Genomic DNA, 21312 nt, shown 5'->3' on the forward strand with positions numbered 1-21312 from the left:
TACTAAATCGTTGTCAGTCATTAAACAACTTGGATTCTGTTTAAATTAAAACATAATGTATTAAAATGAAGGAAGACAACTGAGAAAAAAAACAAAACAAGAGTAATAAACTGTACCCCAGTGTTTCCCAAACAACCTGGTTCTGTAGTAGCCCTAGCACTGCACATTTTGTCTCTCTAATCCTGATTTAACTTACCAGCTTGTTAGCAGAGAGACTCCAAGGCCGGAAATGGGTGTCAGATATAGAAGACATCAAAAATGTGTATTGCTGGGGATAATCTAGGACCAGTTGAGAACCACGGTCATCCAGCAGCATAAAACTTTCATCCACTTCTTGCTCTGTTAAAATAAAACAGAAAAATGAAATATTGTTTGTATTTTAAAAAGGTTGTCACTTATTGAAATAGCTTACCTTCAAATGTTTCCATTAAATAGCATGTTGTTGTAGTCTTTGCTTCACAAATTATTCCATTTGTCTAAAACACAAGTATAAACACATTTAGTACAACACAAATGCAAGAACTAACATAACGTTAGCTTCACAAGAAATAATAGTACAAAGATGCTTCAGATACCCCTGTAATACATTTACAAGCATTACTATATAGAACATGCATTATTAATATATACCAGATTTGCATTTAGTGTTACTACAGTAAATCTAATAAACAGTAGTTTAGTACTCATGAACTAATCGTTCATTGGTTGCACAACGTTTTTCCAGCTTTTGCATAGAAGCTGTTGGGAATATTGCGCTTTTTATTATTACAATATCTTAGATTTTAGCGAATTCAAACAGCTCTGTTGTGGTGCCGTATGATCGAGGACCGAGCTCGCGCTACGTAGGCCGAGCTGATAAACGGTCCGTGCGGCGTGGCTCGGCTCAAACGGCACTTTCGTTCTGCATTTCTAATAGACCTCCTTCAAAAAAAGTACTTTTTTAAAGTCTGAAGCTCAAATTTAGTTGTCATATTATGAAAGATTATCACGAAGATCGTAAAACATGCGTAATATTGGATAGTGATTGCCGAGACCTAACGTTACTCTTCCTTGTAAAAATATAAAATTCAGTTGTAGAATATACGTAAGTTAATGTTTCACTACACAATACCTAATGTTATAAAAGTTTTATATACGAAAACGACATGGCTTACCTTCTTAATCAGGCTGCAGCAGCTTCTTTCCGTTGACTGTGCTTGGACCGTTAAAATTTGAACCGTCACGGGATCCGCATTTAACCCAACAGATGGGTTATTAATAAAAATAACCCAACGATTTTAAAAAATGACCCAACATTTTTGGTAAATAACCCAACCTAGTGACCCAATATGTGTAACCCAACGGTTGGGTTAATAAAATAACCCAACGTTTTTTACTGTGAAAATACCTTTATGTATTTACTGTATGCTATACTTTTTTTCAAAGTAAAATCATTAAATTCCATCCTTTCGCTGGACAAATAGTCCCTCAAGCATAGGATAATGTACCAAAATGTCTGACTTCCACAACAATCTATGACTTATATTCTTCATCTCTGCCCTCACCCACTGCTTCTATCCTCCTTGATCTTATACTTCCTTTCTTACTGTGACCTTATTTTCTGATGCACCGCCACTATCATCCATACTTTCTGGAAAAGAAAAGGTACAGCTTTTCCTCTGTCTTCTATAAAACTTAGGTTACTAACATCAACCTAAAACACAGGCAAAAAGGCTATTATACTGCCCACCAGTACTAAAAAATAGCCAAGACAATAGTGCCATCTACACTGATAACACATTGTAAGCTATCCCCTTTTTTGTCATTTATTGTATTGATTTTACAAAATGTGCATTACATTTAAAAAAAAAAAAAAAAAAAAAAAAAATACATAGAACAGTTTTTGTTGTTGTTGTTGTTGTTTTTTTAATTTGAATGTATATTTCCTCTAGAATGAACACACAATGGAGCCTTTACAGCATGACCGAGCATGACCCAACATGTGCTAAAGTCTCCTTCATTTCTTTGTTGCCAAAAATGTCAAGCACATAGATTTTAATTTTATTGGCTGAAGGGGATGCCATATGATAATACTAAAACGTATTTTTAATTTTGGTTGAATATTATTATTGTATTTGTATAATTTGTTTATAAATGACGATACATATGTTCATATGCACAGCGCCTTATTAAACTCGAACATGTATAACTCGACAAGCATAGTACCATACCTGAAACAGAAAACTTTTAATAATAATCCATCAGCACTTGGTAAACTGTGGGCTTCCACGCGCACATATCAACCTGTCTTCCACATAAGAAGACTTTCCTGTTTCCTCGACCTGGGAAGGGTGTAACCTCAAAATTACGCCAGCAGGGATCACTCATACTTCAATAAATAAACAACATAAACGGCTATTTTTCCTGAAATGCATAATACTTGGGACAGTTTTTACAGTAGGCCTATTGGTTAGGTTGCTAAGTGGTTGCAAAGGGTTTTGCGCAGTGATGTCTGCGAAGCTGATTGGTCAATGTTCATATTTTATTGTGGGGTTATTTAAGCTAATTTAAGCTAATTTTCATCTTTAACATGTCTTTTGTATCACTGGTATAATAAAAATGTTGAAAAATATATTTATGACGAATGCACAATTGTTTACATTAGAATTATAGCAGTCTACATTTAATAAGTATTTAAACTACATCAGTAGTTCTCAATGGATTTAATGTCATCTGGTATAATAAATATGCTGGAAATTATGCTTATATGTTGCATACTTGTTAATGAATTTGTAGTGTCTGTATTTACCATGCCAATAAAATTTCAGTGTTTGGTCTTAAAGGCCTTTTTTGTATATGTATGTTTTTTATTAATTAAATTTTAACTAATGCTGCTACATCTATGATAAGATATTTGTATTATTATAAAATCAAGCCGTACAAAAATGAATGCGTTTTGACCATAGACTGTAAAAAAAGAAGAAGCATAGACTGTAAAAAAAAGTTTTGACCACAGTCTATGGTTTTGACTCTTGATTTTTCATGCGTGTTTTCAGCGTCATCTAGTGGCCGTTCTTCGCAACAACAGTTTTCCAATCCCATCCTGCACCGCGAGCACCGCGCCGACTCCGAGTCCGAGCTGTCTGTCTGCTGCCAGGGGCGGACATGTTGGGGCGGCCTGCTGGAGGACAGTACCACACATATTTCTGATTTTACCGGAGAAAGTGACTGCAAAGCAGAGACGGGACACCATGGATGCCGTCAACGCTTTTAACCATGAGGTGTGTGTGTTCAGTAAGATGAAACGGCAGTAAAATGGCGGTTTGATAAGCACAAGCGTTCAATGTGTTGCAACGGCCCAAGCCAAATGAAGGCCTCAGTGTTTAAAATGCGCAGTTAAATGCTTCCAGGTCGGATGTAGCATATCATACGAAACCGCCCTTTCGTAAATTTTAGTGTAAATGCTTAGATCTGTGTGTTACGATACTTTGAACGCCATAATAACAGTCCTAATAATCATAATAGACAGCGTGATCTGCAGTTGGTCACTTTGCATGTTAGTCTCTACTTTTTGTACTCCGGATCTAACACGTATGAATATACGTTACATCTGTGCTAAAGTTATGATATGTCACACAAACTAGTGCTCATGTTGTTTACAGTCTGCGCACAGTGTCTGTGTGCTCCTCTGCCATGAGTTCATTCAGGGAAGACCCATAACCTGCCACAGTTCATTCTTTTAATAACTTTATATTGCTCGCTGATGGTCGAGATAAACAATTGGGGGCGGAAATGGTTAAATTGTACAAAACTGTGTCCCACCAAAGACAGAAGTATTGTTAATGGACCATATTCGACATTTAACAGCTTTTTATTAATGCCCATGAAGTTTTTATACTGAAAACAGTGAAAATATAGTTGTAAACGACAATTTTCTATCTTTTCTTTGGCTTTTTAAAAAATGTTTACGTTACTGTACCTTTAAGAAGTCTGACCTCCGCCTGTTGTTTAACATGGTCATTTATGTAAATGTGGACGGTAATTTTTATATGTAAAGTTTTAGTTAAAAGTGTTTATTTTTTTATAGATGAAGTGTGTAATTTGTGCACCAAACACATTATCAAACTGAACTGCTTAAACAATGATTGTTTTCAAACAAGTTTTCTCTCACACTCTCTCCTGTGTTATTGGTCAGCCAAATTGTTAGTCCTGCCCCAAAACCCATGCCATTGTTTGAGCCAATGTCGCTAAACTGGTCAGTATGCTCAAATAGAGCACAAAAGTGCCACCCACCTTTTCAGCAACCTTGGTTCTGGAAGTATTTCCCATAGGGTTTTTAAAGAGTTAACAAGTGATGAACAAAAAAAAAAAAACATCCATCTGCAAGGTGAAATTAGTGGTCGAAAATGTAATGTAGATTTTCACTAGGAATTCTGCAGTTCAATTGAAATAATGCCAGCTGATAGTATCAACAAAAGCATATACCATTAATAAACAACTTCATAGCTCACAGTAGGCAAGTCTTTTAATCCTTAATAAGTTACATTATATGTCAGTTCCTCTGTTGAGAAAATGAATGGGATTTTTACTTCCAGAACCTGACTGTTGCACTCTAAAAAAATATTGTAAAAAGCAACATCAAATCACACTGTTTAAGTTTTCCAGGGAAATCATCAGTGTACAAATGACTAATAACAGTTGTCTCTGCAAAGTTAGCTGGAATATTGGGAAGTATTTTAACCTTGGTAAAAGTGCAAGCTTTAATAAATCTTACTCCTTTCCACAAGAAATTCAGTATAGCATAAGTCTGAATGCGGCATTCAATTATGCTTAACCACGCGATGGTGCTGTGTTTGTAAGAAGTGTCATAAATTATGGAAAGGCCTTCTGTTCTGTTAATTCCTAATAAAGCTGTTCAGCTTAAGAAGAAGTGAAACTAGTTGTATTTTTCACTGAATCATTACTACATTAATGGTAATTACATTGAACTCTGTCATGGTATAATTATGCTTTATTTCCGGAAAACTGTGGCATGGCAATAAACTTTTCATGTTCAGTGTAAAAATGATAGTATAGTGCATCTTCTTATAGTGCATGGTTGCTTCCACTCATTGACTGCAATGTTAAGTTTTCAATGTTGTATTACCCAGTAATGGAAGTTTCCATGCTCCATACTTCAGCCTTTATTGACGTCATAATATGCATTAACATTACTTTATGGCTTCATTGCAGTTGTTCTCCTTGATGGACACAAAGCCTCCCATTTCAAGGGCCAAGATGATCTCTATCACCAAATCTGCCATAAAAGCAATTAAAGTAAGTTGATCTTGATGTTGCAGTGCAGTGATCACACCTGATACCTAATATCTGTTGGGTTATAATATGATAAAGTGTGTGTTTGCGCAGGTACCTGAGAGATTTCTCATCTTAATCAAATATACTTTAACATGTAGTTGAAAACCTTCCCTTTAATCCTCTCTCAATTGTTTGTGTCTTCCAGTTATACAAGCATGTTGTCCAAATTGTTGAAAAATTCATAAAGAAGGTAGGAGCCCATCTGAACTGAATTTGAATTAGATGATTGTTGGTTGTATTGATTTACTGAATGCTATTTTGTGCACAGTGCAAACCTGAGTACAAAGTTCCAGGGCTCTACGTGGTGGATTCCATCGTGAGACAGTCACGGCATCAGTTTGGTGCTGAAAAAGATGTGTTTGGACCCAGGTTCACCAAAAACATTGCTGGGACATTTGAGAATCTATGCTTGTGTCCCACAGAAGATCGGGTGAGAATATTTTTAGAGCCAAATTTTTGTTCCTTATTCAGTACCCTCATTTTATGGTATAAATCAAATGCTCACTATACTATGATATTTCTCTTCCTCCTCCAGAGTAAGATAGTGAGAGTGCTGAACCTGTGGCAGAAAAATGGAGTGTTTAAGATCGAAGTAATCCAGCCTCTCTTGGACATGGCTGCTGGATCCAGCAGCTCAATGGGCTTGGACAACGGCCCTGATGCGGGTAAGACACTGATGTGTAACATTGTGAATATCGCCATGATTTTAACGTGCTTCTTGTTTGGTATGAGATTTGTTTTGCTATACAGACTTGTCTTGCAGCTCACAAGTATGAGAGTGTTTTATTTTATTATTTTATTGTGCAGTGCATTTACACATTTTTATATATATAGTTATATTTTGGAATCAGCAAGATATTTTTTAAAAGAAATTAATACTTATTATTCAGCAAGGAAACATTAAATTGTTTGAAAGTGACACTAAAGACATTTATAATATTACAAAATCTTTCTATTTCAAACAAATGCTGTTCTGTTGAACTTTCTATTAAAGCATTCTAAAAAAAACTGTATCACGATTTACACAAAAATACTAATCAGCACTAATTTCAACATTGGTAATAATAAGGAATGTTTGTTGAGCATCAAATCAGCATATTAGAATTATTTCTGAAGGATTATGTGAAAATATTTCAATTATAGTAATATATTTCACAATATTACTGTTTTTTTTTAATGCATTTTTGGTCAAATAAATGCAGCATTGGTGAGCAGAAGAGACTTCTATCAAACAATCATTAATCTTTTAATAAATCTGTTAATCTTTCCATAAAATCTTACTGACTCCAGACTTTTAAATAGTGTAGACCAGTGGTGTCCAAACTCTGTCCTGGAGGGCCACTGTCCTGCAGTGTTTAGCTCCAACTTGCCTCAACACACCTGCCTGAAAGTTTCTCGTATGCTTGATTAGACCTTGATTAGCTGGTTCAGGTGTGTTTAATTGTGGTTGGAGCTAAACTCTGCAGGACAGTGGCCCTCCAGGACCGAGTTTGGACACCCCTGGTGAAGACGTTTTAATAGTGTCTCAGATTTAAACTTCAGTATTAAAATTGTCAAATTTTAAAGTTGCCAAGTTCTATTTATTTCTGGCAATCAATTCAAACTGTCCGTTTCATTGAATCTATTCAGAACTCTGATTCTGTGATGCATCATCAATCAAAAAAAATCTGGAATGTCTTGCATGGCGTTTTCATGTATTAAAATGTTTTAGCTTTTTACATGAAATTTTAGATTTTCCCACTAACATTTAATAATTTCATTATCAATGTGTTTCTGCAGCATCCCCACAGTCTCCCGTGAGGGAACAGGAGGCTCATCCTGTGTCGACGGCAAACTCGGCCGCAGCAGCTGTGCCTCAGCTTCAGACCTCAGATGCCTTTGCAGCTGTTGCGCAACTAATTCAGTCTTCTCAAGGACAGCAGGTTAGTGGAATGAATGCCCTGGATTTCCTGCATGTCAGTTTGCACATGAACACCTTGGGATATTTTCAGCATAAAAGATTAGAAACAAAATTTTCAATTCTGTTGGGATATTCATATGGTCACTGTTTTGTGAAGCTTCAGCAGATTCTGCAGAACTTTCAGCCGCCAGGGAAACCTCAGTCTCCAGCTGTGGACAATAACAGGAGTCACCTCCACCTACAGGCCCAGGCTGCAACTGCCACCTCCTCCACCATCACACATCAGCACATCCATCCCACACAACAGCCTGTGGAAAAGAAAGCCACATTTGACAAGGTGAAATAACGGAGATCAATTGTTTTTGAGTTTGCGCTTAGGAATTTAAAAAACAGACTGTTCTGAAAACACAGTGGTAGGAATGGGTCATAGGGCATGTCATCCAACAACCAACTAATTATGTGTCTCTCTCTAAATATATAGACTATTTTTAAAGAAAAAAAAACGAAAATAAATTGTTTTATTCAGCGTTAAATTGTTTTAAAAAGTGACATTAAATACATATTTAAATCACGTGACACTGAATTCGGCTTTGCCATTACAGGAATAAATTCTATTTGAATATATTTTAAAATGTGAAAGTATTTTAAAGCTGCAGTCCATAACCTTTTTTGGTTAAAGATAAACCAAAATTAATTTTTGAGCAAGTACATTACCAGCCAGTGTTCAAAACTATCTCCTTACCTTAGCCCGATTCACAATGGTAAGTTTGTAATAATGTTTTCTAATTCGAGTGGTACTGGTAGGTTTTTGTGGGAATCCGAGCATGCCACCTTTCGTCTTTGCGTCATTATGTCACATCTGTTTACATAAAGAACAAGTCCAGCTAGTAGGCTATATCGCATGTGAGGATGCTGCAGGTGGCAGATCATTTATAGCCTTTTTTCACAGCAGCTGGAATAATTAAACATATTTTAATGGCGGATTGTATGGAATGACAAATGGACCATTAGAGATTAGACTGTACAGAAATTGAAATCTACAGGTAACACTAATACACACTAAATACTTCCTGCATAGGGAGCAATGACATTTCCTCTCTCAAGATCCATTAATGTACTAAAAACATATTTAAATCAGTTCATGTGAGTACAGTGGTTCAATATTAATATTATAAAGTGACGAGAATATTTTTGGTGCAACTTATATAGACTTATATAGTGATGGTCGATTTCAAAACACTGCTTCCGGAAGCTTCGAAGCATTACGAATCAGCGTTTCATGCGATTTCAGCAGTTTGGCGGTTTGACATGTGACCTGGATCATGATTCGAAACAGAAGAATCATAACGCTCTGAAGCTTCCTGAAGCAGTGTTTTGAAATCGGCCATCACTAAATAAGTTATTTTGTTTTTTGGTGCACCAAAAATATTCTTGTCGCTTATATTATTAATATTGAACCACTATACTCACGTGAACTGATTTTAAAGGGATAGTTCACCCAAAAATGAAAATTTGATGTTTATCTGTTTACCCCCAGTGCATCCAAGATGTAGGTGACTTTTTTTCTTCAGTCGAACGCAAATTATGATTTTTAACTGCAACCGCTGCCCTCTGTCAGTCAAATAATAGCAGTAGATGGAACTTCAACTATAACAGTAAATAAAACTTGCTTAGACAAATCAAAATTAAAACCTGCGGCTCGTGACGACACATTAATGTCCTAAGACACGAAACGATCGGTTTGTGTGAGAAACCGAACATTATTTATATAATTTTTACCTCTAATACACCACTATGTCCAACTTCGTTCAGCTTCCTGTTAGTGAGGTCAAAAAACGCGTTCTGTTGACGGAAGTGATGTCTCGCCCATATACTTCAATGAGCGCGAGACATCACTTCCGTTGTCAGAGCGCGATCAGACCTCACTAATAGGAAGCTGAACGGAGTTGGACATAGTGGTGTATTAGAGGTAAAAAATTATATAAATACTGTTTGGTTTCTCGCACAAACTGATCGTTTCGTGTTTTAGGACATCAATGTGTCGTCACGAGCCGCAGGTTTTAATTTTGATTTGTCTATGGAAGTTTTTTCGACTCTTATTGTTCAAGTTCCCAATCACTGCTATTATTTGACTGACAGACGGCAGCGGTTGCAGTTAAAAATCATAATTTGCGTTCGACTGAAGAAAAAAAGTCATCTACATCTTGGATGCTCTGGGGGTATGCAGATAAACATCAAATTTTCATTTTTGGGTGAACTATCCCTTTAAATATGTTTTTAGTACATTAATGGATCTTGAATGAGGAAATGTCATTGCTGGCTATGGAGGCCTCAAGGAGCCATCGGATTTCAACAAAAATATCTTAATTTGTGTTCCGAAGATTACTCACCCTCATTACGGGCGTGGAACGTAATAAGGGTGAGTAATAAATGACATTATTTTCATTTTTGGGTGAACTAACCCTTTAACAAAATGAGAACAAAGTATAACAATAAGAATAATTTGTACGGTTTGACATGATCCGAGCTAAACGATCATTTGATTGAATCACCATTGGCAGCGCGATTTATTGTAATGCTTTTTTTTCTCAGTTGGTCAGAACAAAAGTGGCAGATTTGTTACTTAATTGTTCAGATGACATTTTCCAGTGAAAATTCTTATTTTGGTCATACTTCCAAGACTACAATCTGTGATTCCGAAGTAATTACCTGTACACTATCCACCAGCCACACGTTCTCCTCAAATCTGCTCTGAAGAGCCCTGCTGATGCACATCCCACATAGATCTCTAATTTAATAGATAATTCTGCAAATAATTCTGCAATTGCGGGTTTCGAACAGAGATGGCGACAAAGAGGCAAAACTTAGACTGCAGCTTTATATTTCACAATATTACTGTATTTTTGATCAAATAAATGTGTGCATAAGAGACTTCTTATATATTATTTATTTAAATTTTGTTTTCTTTTTAAATGATTTATCTTATATTTATTTTCCAAAAACTGTTTATAATTTTGTAGCAGTGCTTTAATTACAATTTGCCTAAAAATGTGTCTGATTTGGGTCAGGTGACCCCAAAACCAACCTAATTTTTTGGGAAATATGTTGTTTTGTGCATCGCTTGTGGGCTTAAACACTTTGACGATCTTTTTCCTCCTCTTTTTTTCCCAGACACTTCTGGACCGCTTTGACTATGATGATGAGCCAGAAGCCGGGGATGAAGCCAAGAAGGATGAAACGCCGTCTGTTCAACCTACTATGTAAGTAGCATCTCCTTGACTGTATGTTGAGCTGTGATATGAAGTATATCATCTGCTCAGTTTTGTGCATAATTTTAAGTTTCTTTCTTCTGTCTCTGCAGGGGATTTCCTGAGCAGACCGTCCCAGGATTTCCTCCAACCAGTCAGATGCAGCAATTTCAACAACATATGATGACTGTATCACAGCGCCAACAGGTAGATTACTACATAAGCCAACATGTTGAAATCTCATTTTGATGACATTCTTTTGTAATTTAATAAATTCACGGTCATGTTTTGGCTTGTATCTGTTGTGTGCTCAGGTTGGTCTACCTTCAAATGGACAAGTCCAAGGCTTTGGTCTTATGACCTCTCAGCCCTACCCAGGCATGATGCCTTCGATGGGGCAGCCACACGCTGCTTTCCCTCCTCAGAATGACACCTTCAATCAGATCATGGCTGGACATCAGCATCAGGTAAAATTATTTTGTAAATTATTTATTAACCATTAAGCTGCTATTGAATTTAATACTAATCCTTGATAACTTGTGGCACAGGAAATGATGAATTCAGATGCGTCTGCCAGGCCTTTCCCTGATGGCAAAAGATCAAGGTCACGTTCGGGGTCAAGGTGTGTACAACAAATCACTAAACTAATGAAACAATACTGACATAGTGCTTCCATGAAAAACACTTTTTTTTTTACATTTTATTTTGCATTGTTAACATTCATCTGCATGAACGGAGGTTGTGATAGTCTTTTCTTTCCTACTGTGACGTATATCTGAGTGAAACAGCTTCTCGATCAGGAAAAAATGTAGGGCGGGACTCATCACGTTTTGTTCATCTCGAATTGAATGGATGGTTCACTATTGCTGTGATCTCATGTGAAGTGACACTGTCCCACCCTCATGCCAGTAAACACTCCATCAGAGAAGACAAGTAACTGCAAGAGGGAGGGAAAGTTATTTTGATTGAAGATTGAGGGGAAAAAATGCATGGATTAATCATTTATAATACTACAGTGTTCCATTAAAAAAAAACAAGAATTGTAAATTTGATGACCTGTTTTGTTCAGGTCTCCTAAAAGAAGAAGGTCTCGGTCCAATTCCCGCACCAGACGAATGCGGCATCGGCGATCTCGCTCCCGTTCTCGAGAACGGCGGCGTCAGTCACCTCGCTCACGGTCTCAGGAAAGGAGAGACAGAGAAAAGGAACGAGAACGAAGACAGAAAGGCCTTCCTCCTATAAAGAATAACACTCTCAGTGGTAAGCAGGGCCACTACGAATGCTATAGCATCCAGTCCCGATTATGCATACTTGGCTACTGTGAAGTATGCAAAACACATTGTGTATCTCTCTTTCAGTGTGCAGTACAACTCTATGGGTGGGTCAGCTGGATAAGAGGACGCAGCAGCAGGACGTGGCCTGTTTACTAGAGGAGTTTGGGCAGATAGATTCAATTAATGTATGTTCTTGAGAATTAGAGTTTTATGTTTAGCTGTTAGCACATTTAAGTTCTTAACAAGATGTTGGATTTCTGTGCTAAAGTCTAATTTTATCTTGTCTGATTTTGATAGATGATTCCCCCTCGTGGTTGTGCCTACATTGTCATGATCCATCGTCAGGATGCCTATCGAGCCCTGCAGAAACTAAGCAGAGGTCCATACAAAGTCAACCAGAAAGCCATTAAGGTATCAGATGATTATTTTATAACAGATTTTATAAAAATAAAACCAAATAAAAAGTGATTGAAAACCTTTTTACTTTTTGATCAAAAGAAATGATCAAAATGCAAAATGTGTAAAAAATATAAAAAAATATATACAATAAATGTTTATTTTTTCATGTATATCGATAAAAAAAAATTTATATTTTGTTTAAGATTTTTTTTTGTTTTTGAAAGAAGTCTCTTATGGTCACCAAGGCTGCATTTATTTGAGCGAACATATATTTTGAACAATATTTTGAAATATTATTACAATATAATGTATTGGAGGAATGGTCTCTGATCTCTTGTCAGGTGTTCTCCAAACTCATCAGGCGTTATAGGAGAAGACTCAGAACTGTTATCTTGGCAAAAGGAGGTTGCAAAAAGTATTGAATAAAAGGGTGCCATTGATTGTGACCAACGTGAATTAGAGAAAAACATTTTTAATAATGAGATTTTCCCCCCATTTTCAATTGTTTTACTTCGATGAAAGGTTAGATTTTTGTGAATTTTTTTTTATAAAAGGTCAAAAGGATTAACAATGCAGATTTATTTTCACAGGCTTCTTTGTTCATATTTACCAAGGGTGCCAGTAATTTTGACAAGGACTGTATTCTACATCTTAGGAGAGTGAAAGACAGAGATTGAAAGATCTTTAGAATTTGCATTGTTTTGCTTAATCTTGTCAATGTAGATCTTTATTATAGTTGATCATTTAGAGAGAAACTGTAGAGCTTCTGAAGCATTGCCTCTTTCAAGTAACTGACTATTTTAAAAGCATAGTTCACCCCAAAATGTACAATATCATTCAGAAGTTTGGGGTTGGTATGAATTCTTAGTGTTTTTTGAAAGATGTTTCTTATGCTCAACCGGTCTGCAATTATTTGATCAAAAATACAGTTTAAACTGTAAAATATCATTATTTGTATCTTTATTTATTTAAAAATGTCATTCATTCCTGTAAAGCAAAGCTGAATTTTCAGCATCATTACTCCAGTCTTCAGTTTTACATGATCCTTCAGAAATTATTTCAATATGCTGATTTGGTGCTCAAGAAACATTTCTTATTGTTATCAAAGTTGAAAACAGTGATACTTTTTTTCAGGATTCTTAGACAAATAGAACATTTTTTTGAAATAGATTTTTTCTTTAACTTTTACTGTCATATAGTATTAATTTCTTAAAAAAAAAAAAATCATACTGACCACAAACTTTGGAATGGTGTGTATGAAAATGTTTGAAATATTTTCACATTCATTGCATCACTATATTTCTCCAGATTGCCTGGGCTTTGAATAAGGGCATTAAGGCTGAGTTCAAGCAGTATTGGGATGTGGAATTGGGTGTAACCTACGTACCATGGTCCAAGGTAAAGATGGAGGACCTGGATGTGTTCAGAGAAGGAGGGATGCTAGACCCTGATACTCTTGCACCAGGTAAATATTGGAACTAATTAGTAATGGTTCCTCTAGACATTGAGGACACTCTGTAACGTATGGTTGGTCCATGTGCAGAGTGGCGAAGCTCTCAGATTGAGCTAGAGAAAGCTGAAGAGTCTCAGAATGGCAGACCTGAGGTGGGAAAAGTGGAGGAGACCCCAGCTGTAGTACCTATGCAGGTAATTCATAATGCCCTGGTTCCTCTTCCTAAAGGTTTGGGTTTGGTCCTATTTATTAATTTTTCCTCTTTTTGTTCAACCTAGGTTCCTCCTGTCCAGCCAATGGGAGCAGTCGGTGTCCCACCACCAGGATTCTCAGGACCCATGAACATCCCACCCCCCTCATTCCCACCTGGGGTTCCTCCACCCCCAGGTCCCTTCATACGGCCAGGCTTTAACCCCATGCAGATGCCACCAGGTACAACAACACTAGTGACAATCAAAGTTTAATTTGATAAGCATTTTGTTTTTGGAGAAGTACCCAGTTTCTAAACGCATTCTTTGTTTCAGGATTTCTTCCTCCGGGTGCCATGCCTCCTCTGGGTGCCACCGGGCCTCCTCCACCTACAGCAGGGATCGGCATGCCTCCAGGTGGCTGGTCTTTATTGTATACACCCTACCTAATTTTATTTTTATAGTCTTGACCAGCAAACCTGTTTAGTTTCTTTTAATTTCCCATCTTGACAGTAACACTGAGCTGATTTTTCCTCTTTAATTCCTGTAGTTGGCAGCTCAGTTGAAGACCTTCCGAACGATCCAGCAGGTATGGGCCCAAGAATCAACAATGATGGAACAGATGGGTTCAACTCAGGTGGGTCTTGGCATCTACATGTAGATTTATTCATCACAAAATATTATGAAATATTATTACAATTTAAAATAATTTTCTAATTTAAAGGGTTAGTCTTCCCTGGCATTGCAGTTTACAATGGACAGAAACTATTCACATTTTCTGAATAAACTGTAAATATATAGTATATTTTGATTAATGTATCTTTGTGAGTTAATTGTATTATTTCATTTACTCCTCAGGAAACCAAGTGCCTCCTGGAGGTCCACCAGGGATGGGCATGCAGTCTCCACCAGGTCTTCTAGGTTCAAGGCCGGGTATGATGCCTCTCCAGAGGCCCCCAGGGATGCCGCCCCCACACATGCAGCGCTTTCCCATTCCGCCTCCTCGGCCTGGTATGCCACCCATCCCCCCACAGATGATGCCACCCAGGGGTCCACCTCAGATGATGCACCGCGAGCCACCACCTGGGACCTTTGGCATGCCACCCCCTCCTCATGGCATGAGGGGCCCCTTTCCCCCTCCCGGACCTCCCTTCATGAGACCGAGCGGACCCGGACCCAGACCAGACGGGCCGAATGATCACGAGACGAGGCCGTTCAGAGGCGAGCGCCCCGGGTTAGGGAGGGGCAGAGATCGAGATCAGGACTGGTATGGAGGACGACGGTCTTTTGGCGAGGGTCGTGGCGGGGAGAGGCCAGACAGCCGTGAAAGATTTGGAGGCTGGCACGAGGAGCCGGAAAAACAAGGCGGGTGGGACAGAGAGAGAGAACGCAGGGACTGGAGGAGAAGTCCGGACGGAGAGAGGGATCGAGATCGAGGACGAGACGGTGAAGAACGAACCAGGCGGTCCGCAGGGAGCAGAGAGAGAAGCACACGCTGGGACCGAGACGATAGACTCGATCGACTGGGTCTCACCAGCGAGGAACCCAACGAGAGACTCGCAGCGAGTACCAACGAGCCTAGTGCAAACTCTACTAAAGAACTTCCTGAAGCCAAGCCAGATGTTCCAGCACCTTCCACTGCAGCCACAGCAGACACAAAAGCCTCAGAACCTATAGCAGAAAACAAATCTGCAGAGCAAACACATAAAGAAGAGTCATAGAGGCCTCTTTTTACAACAAGACCATATGAGCTTCTCCCATGTCAGTGCTAATCATGAATACTGCTGGCTAGAAAGCAAAGTCCAACTGTTGTGGGATGCTTTATGCATAGGATGCTTGGTTCTTCATCACAAACCAAGTTTTTCAGACTTTATAAAGCGTCTTTTGGCAAACGTGGACCGTTGCCTTGTGAATTTATTGTACCACCTCAATGAAGCTTGAATGTTGTATTAAAACTGAAGATAAGGAAAAGAAATGATTAATGGTTTTGCTGTAAATATGCTAACATTACTCTGATAATATTTGTAGATTTTGACTGGCTGTTTTTTTGTCATTTTGTTTTTTCCAATGATATCCATGTTGAGTTTCAATAATGGAAACATTGACTAAAATAAGATATTAAGACCCTTTTGCTGTAATGTTTTTAACTTAATGTTTACAACATAAAAAAAAACAAAAAAAACACAAGATGTTTTTATAATTTTTAAGTTTTTTGGAGATAGCAACTCCAAATATTTCAGCGATAGGGAGGTGGTTTTAATAAAATATTTTCATACCAAATGAATGAACCGACTTATATGCAAGTTGTTTCTGTCTATTTTAACATTTACCCTAGTGATTTATAAATACTTCGGCCAACTAGTAGTAAGTATATCAAATTTAGAATGAATCATGAATAAACGGATCACTGTTTGCTGTGCTTTTTGCCGTGTACAACCAGTTTTCCTCTGAATTGTGTATTTATCATGTGACCCTATTCCTGAACAATCTGTCATGGTTTGAATAGGACATCTATATCTATATGAATGGACCATGACTGGAACTATAGGACAGCTTGTGACCATATGTCAAGGTCAAAGTGACAGTCATGTGAATTGTCTATAGCAACATCTCTTCTTTAAGAGCAGAATAGTTAAAGGATTTTTAAGAGGTTGGTATATGGTATTATTTACAGACAGTCACCTTACATATTTTATGTAGGCTACTTGCTTTTGTTATGTATCATATGTGATGCGTAATACATACAGAGGACATTTTTTAAACTTTTTTTTTAAAATTAATGCTCAAAAAAGATTAACAACAATGAGAAATGAAAAGGGAGCAATAAAAAAACAATATAAAATGAAAATATTGACGTTTTGAGAATTATAATGTCACTAAAATCAGGAAATGAATTGCAAGCATAATATTTTAAAGCTCTTTTGTTCTTAGACGATATAATAGATGTGAGTTATTGCTCAATTTCTTTCATTAAAACAAAAAAAGCTCCATACTATCGTAGGGTATAGGAGACATTCTCGTCACTTCCATATGACAGCATGAAACGCCAGACTTTGACCGAATCAGCGGCCACCAATCTGTTCAGCCTTCTGATTGGTCAGATCGACTTACGCTCCTCCTCTCTTATTTAATGTCGGTTTCTTTCACTATCACAAGTTCACAGTTTGCATAAATCAACATGGTGAATAAGGCTGTTTGTGTGCTAAAAGGCGACGGGCAAGTGACCGGAACCGTTCGTTTCGAACAAGAGGTAAAAAAATGTTTTTGCCGCTTTTGTTATGACGCTCCTGTAGCTGGATAGCAGCGCGTGCAGCGAGCTAACCCGCAACCACGCACATTGAATTTCAAATATGCACTCCACAAGTGAGATTTAAGTCCATTGTGCATTACTGTGATATTGTGTAACATTAACAATGTAATTATGGTGTAATATGCTGCTGCACCGGATTCGCCTTGTAACTACCATGTAAATATTGGTGACCAAATCTGATAATGAACTACAATGGCCTTTTTTTTTTTTTTTTTACGTGATTCACTTTTTGACTGATGACTCTATATAGTTGTGCAATGTCACCTTGCACAAATACGTTAAAACCGTTAAATGCGGCTCAGCAATGACCTTTGATTACAGTGGCAGGTCTGCGTTTCGTTTACGCCCCTGAGCACGTGGATCCTAATAATTTGTTTTTATAAATGCATGCAGTCAAACGATAAAACCTTATGCGTTTGCGCCTGAAATTGGTGCGTTCAGAAGCCCTCGGACAATGGTGTCATTGACATTGAAAGTCTCATGAAATAACAACTAGAAGGGAAAAGTTTGCTGAGTCATGCTCATCTATCTCAGTTAAAAACATTGCCTAAGAGGACAGAGATCACAGAGCTCATTAAATGCAAAAACTACTGGTCTTGTGGTTGACAAGCATTTCATTGCTTTTTAAACACCATTTATAGAGTTTGTTATAAAAATCTAATCATATTTATTATAATTTGACTTGTACTGCATTTTATCTAGCATTGTCAAGTATTTACATTTATGCATGTGTTTAATATTGTTTAACTTGCAATGCATTCCAGTTATATATTTGATCATTTCCTGTATTCACTGGGAATCAAACCCATAACCCTGGAGTTGCTAACACCATTGCATTATCATCCTCATCATGTCAAACTGTTAATGCTTCTGTTTTTTGTAGTGATATGAAACTATCATTGACCAGACGAGTGATCTGTGTGTTTTAGGCTGAAAAGTCTCCAGTGAAGCTCTCAGGTGAAATTACTGGCCTTACAGCAGGAAAACATGGCTTCCATGTCCATGCTTTTGGAGACAATACAAGCGGTAAGCATCATCACTCCTTCCACTGACCTTTTAAAGGGATAGTTCACCCAAAAATGAAAATTATCCCATGATTTACTAACCCTTAAGCCATCCACATAGGTGTATATGACTTTCTTCTTTCAGACAAATACAATCAGTATATTCAATAATGTCCGTATTGATTTGACGTATTGATGAGTGCGGAGGATAGAGCAAAACAAAACACCGGTCACGAATTAGAAGTCTCAAATGATAATTTTTTTTAATGAAAATTGTTGGAGGATTTTGATATAAGAGAAGAGGAGCTTGAATTTGTTGCCCAGTTCTATTTGTTTGAACCATGAGAGACGCCAAAGCTACATCGCATCAGGGGTTTCTCCTTTGGGGTAAGTCGATGTGCATGTGGCCGTCTGCCGGAAGCTAGTTATTTTAATTTTTAAAGTTTTAAATATGATTATTTTTCTTACACAAACGCATCGCTTCGCTTCAGAAGGCCTTTATTAACCTCCTGGAGCCGTGTGGATATCTTTTATGATGGATGGATGCACTTTTTTTGGGCTTCAAAATCTTATCTATTCACTACCATTATAAAGCTTGGTAGAGCCACGACATTATTTAATATAACTCCGATTGTGTTAGTCTAAAAGAAGAAAGTCATATACACCTAGGATGGCTTGAGGGTGAGTAAATCATGGGGTAATTTTAATTTTTGGGTAAACTAATCCTTCAAGTACCATTTAATCCTATAAGGACAGAAGGCTTGACTAGTAGTTGATATTGTTTTTTGTGGCGCTCAATCTGGTATGCGCTTTCAAAATAAAAGTCCTGCTTCTGACACACTGGCCAAACAGAAACACTTATCAATTGATATCGATATTTAAAAAAATGCCACCCTAAACACCTAGATATGCCTCCTTTATGTCTCTCATGTAAAGACTATTAATATATTCTGTTGAATTGTAGTTTTTATGATGCTGCTAGAACACTCTTTTATTCAGAAACTTGCTTGCATGGAACATTTCAAAATATATCACCTGAATGCATTTTAGATTTTCTATTTTATGTTAAGTTGAAATGTTTTATATATGATGATGATATTGACCTTTTTGTTTGCCATGTAAGTAGCCATGATGCTAACATGGCGTGAAAAATTTAATAAACAAACAAACAAACTCCTAGATATGTTTTTATTTTCTTACTGAGTGGGGTTCAGCAGCCAGAAAACCGTATTGTCCTTATTGCTGGTCCCTGACATGAACACACTACCATTTTGTTTTCTCTGTTGATCACAGGCTGCGTCAGTGCAGGTCCGCACTTCAACCCTTACAGTAAAAATCACGGTGGACCAACCGATACTGAAAGGTGAGTTTATCAATGTGATGCTTCGATCTTATCACTCACAGTACAAACTCTGTCTGCCTAAAGTTGATTTGCATAAATCCTTCAAATTACCAAATTACTAGCTTCCGAAATAGTCTCACAGTACTGTATTATCTTGCTGTATTCATGTATATAATAGAGTAATCTGTCTGTTAGCATTCTTATCCATCTCAATGGATCACCTGAGCTGTAAATATGGCTGATCATTCTTGATCCATATTAAATTACTTCATGAAATTGCTGATTTCCTGATGGCAACATGGTCTGCTTTTAGGAGAATTATATTTCACTGTGCAGTAGTATTATTGCAATATATTTCTTGTTTTGATTAATATTGTTATTTAAATATAATCACAATACAATCCTAATAGTTTTATTTTACAGTCATACTGAATGGGTCAAATACTGTGGGAATGTGGCCTATGAAAACATAAGTGGAAGATTTTTTTTTAATGTTATTTATTTATGGTTGCTGGTTAGAGGTTTGAGTTGTTTTTGTAACGAATATATCCACTTCATTTCAAAATCACCCCAATCGTTATAGAATGATTAAGTAAAATGATGAAAATCTAACTTTTTTAATTTCGCAATATTTATTGCAGAAAACAAAATATCACAATACTGGTTATTTTCCAATATCGTGCAGCCAGAATTTGTAAACACATTCTGCATGCAGCATCTTTTCAGTATAATTTCAAGCAGTCGTGTGCTAGTAGATGTGTGTTATTACTGTAATGTTCTGTCTCTCACAGACACGTCGGAGACCTTGGTAATGTGACAGCTGGTGAAGATGGGGTTGCAAAAATTGACATTGTGGACAAAATGCTGACCCTGTCAGGGCCAGACTCCATCATTGGAAGGACCATGGTGGTAAGAAAACAACTCTGGTTTTATAATCAGTGACAGATCTAATGACAATAACTGTCTGTTCAACATTAGACCTTGTTGTGTATATTCTGTTCTAGATCCATGAGAAGGAGGATGACTTGGGGAAGGGAGACAATGACGAAAGTCTTAAAACTGGCAACGCCGGAAGTCGTCTGGCCTGTGGTGTTATAGGCATCGCTCAGTAGTGTCCTGCTCTAATCAAAGAGGCAGCTTGGAAATATTAGTGACCAATGTGGATCCCCTGTAAGCACTTAGTAAACTGATGAATCTCTATTTTTGGCAAGTTAATGTTTGAAGAATTTACTTTATCCATGTGAAGTCGTTTTTCCAGTACATTTCTTCTCATAGTTACTAAGTGATGTTCATTTCCTCTGATTTCGGCTTTATTCAATAAACGTTGATCAGGCTGGATATATGTGTGTGTGTCTTTATGAACTAAATGAATGGGCCGTATGATGGCAAAAATAAATTGTGTAGGTGTAGTATTAAACATGATTTTTGTTCTGTGTTATTGTAATATAACTATTTTTGGTAACTGAAATAAAGCTTAAAGTAAATATTAGCTGAAAAACTATAAATGTTGCCATGGCAAACTAGCTGAAATGAGTTTAAATTGAAGTACTAAAATTACTAACGATAAAATAGAAATACAAATAAAGTAAATACAAACCAAAAAGTATTCAGACATTTTTTATATATTTTTATTAGTGGGTGCAGGACACTATAGTTCATTTATGTTAGTGAGGATAGCAAAATAAAGTAAACTGTGACATATATTATACCCAAAAATTCTTCATACAGTGGACTACCAGTAAAATTGATAAATTTCGAACCAAAAATTATTCAGACACTTTGACCTGACCATTTTTTTTAAGTGTTATCTGACATAATTAAGATCATTTTTTTCTGACACAGTTTAACTCTCTATTACAT

The 21312-nt window shown here is 37.1% G+C and overlaps 2 protein-coding genes across 2 annotated transcripts; both read left to right on the forward strand.

Annotated features, from left to right (window-relative positions):
* Window positions 1–3103: 3103 nt before the first annotated feature.
* On the forward strand, window positions 3104–16217 carry scaf4a (SR-related CTD-associated factor 4a). Its single transcript, XM_067397934.1, has 20 exons — window positions 3104–3260; window positions 5212–5295; window positions 5480–5524; window positions 5603–5764; window positions 5870–5999; window positions 7114–7256; window positions 7392–7571; window positions 10406–10494; window positions 10596–10689; window positions 10797–10949; window positions 11031–11104; window positions 11552–11742; window positions 11841–11941; window positions 12054–12167; window positions 13464–13620; window positions 13699–13802; window positions 13887–14040; window positions 14133–14213; window positions 14347–14433; window positions 14655–16217. Exons 1-20 carry the CDS (start codon window positions 3231–3233, stop codon window positions 15515–15517), a joined length of 3036 nt encoding a protein of 1011 aa, XP_067254035.1. The 5' UTR covers window positions 3104–3230; the 3' UTR covers window positions 15518–16217.
* Window positions 16218–16888: 671 nt separating this feature from the next.
* Window positions 16889–20807, forward strand: sod1 (superoxide dismutase 1, soluble). Its single transcript, XM_067399324.1, has 5 exons — window positions 16889–17046; window positions 18036–18132; window positions 19404–19473; window positions 20244–20361; window positions 20457–20807. The coding sequence occupies exons 1-5, from the start codon at window positions 16975–16977 to the stop codon at window positions 20562–20564; spliced, it is 465 nt and encodes a 154-aa protein (XP_067255425.1). The 5' UTR covers window positions 16889–16974; the 3' UTR covers window positions 20565–20807.
* Window positions 20808–21312: the final 505 nt, after the last annotated feature.

Source organism: Chanodichthys erythropterus, chromosome 10 (genome assembly GCF_024489055.1).
Source record: "Chanodichthys erythropterus isolate Z2021 chromosome 10, ASM2448905v1, whole genome shotgun sequence".
NCBI classification, from domain to species: domain Eukaryota; kingdom Metazoa; phylum Chordata; class Actinopteri; order Cypriniformes; family Xenocyprididae; genus Chanodichthys; species Chanodichthys erythropterus.

Coding starts and splice junctions, on each gene's coding strand:
- scaf4a (XM_067397934.1), top strand. CDS start 3,231: ATGGATGCCGTCAACGCTTTTAACCATGAG. Junction 7,572..10,405: donor AGAAAGCCACATTTGACAAG/GTGAAATAACGG, acceptor TTTTTTTCCCAG/ACACTTCTGGACCGCTTTGA. Junction 14,434..14,654: donor AACAGATGGGTTCAACTCAG/GTGGGTCTTGGC, acceptor TTTACTCCTCAG/GAAACCAAGTGCCTCCTGGA.
- sod1 (XM_067399324.1), top strand. CDS start 16,975: ATGGTGAATAAGGCTGTTTGTGTGCTAAAAGGCGACGGGCAAGTGACC. Junction 17,047..18,035: donor CCGTTCGTTTCGAACAAGAG/GTAAAAAAATGT, acceptor TGTGTGTTTTAG/GCTGAAAAGTCTCCAGTGAA. Junction 20,362..20,456: donor TCATTGGAAGGACCATGGTG/GTAAGAAAACAA, acceptor ATTCTGTTCTAG/ATCCATGAGAAGGAGGATGA.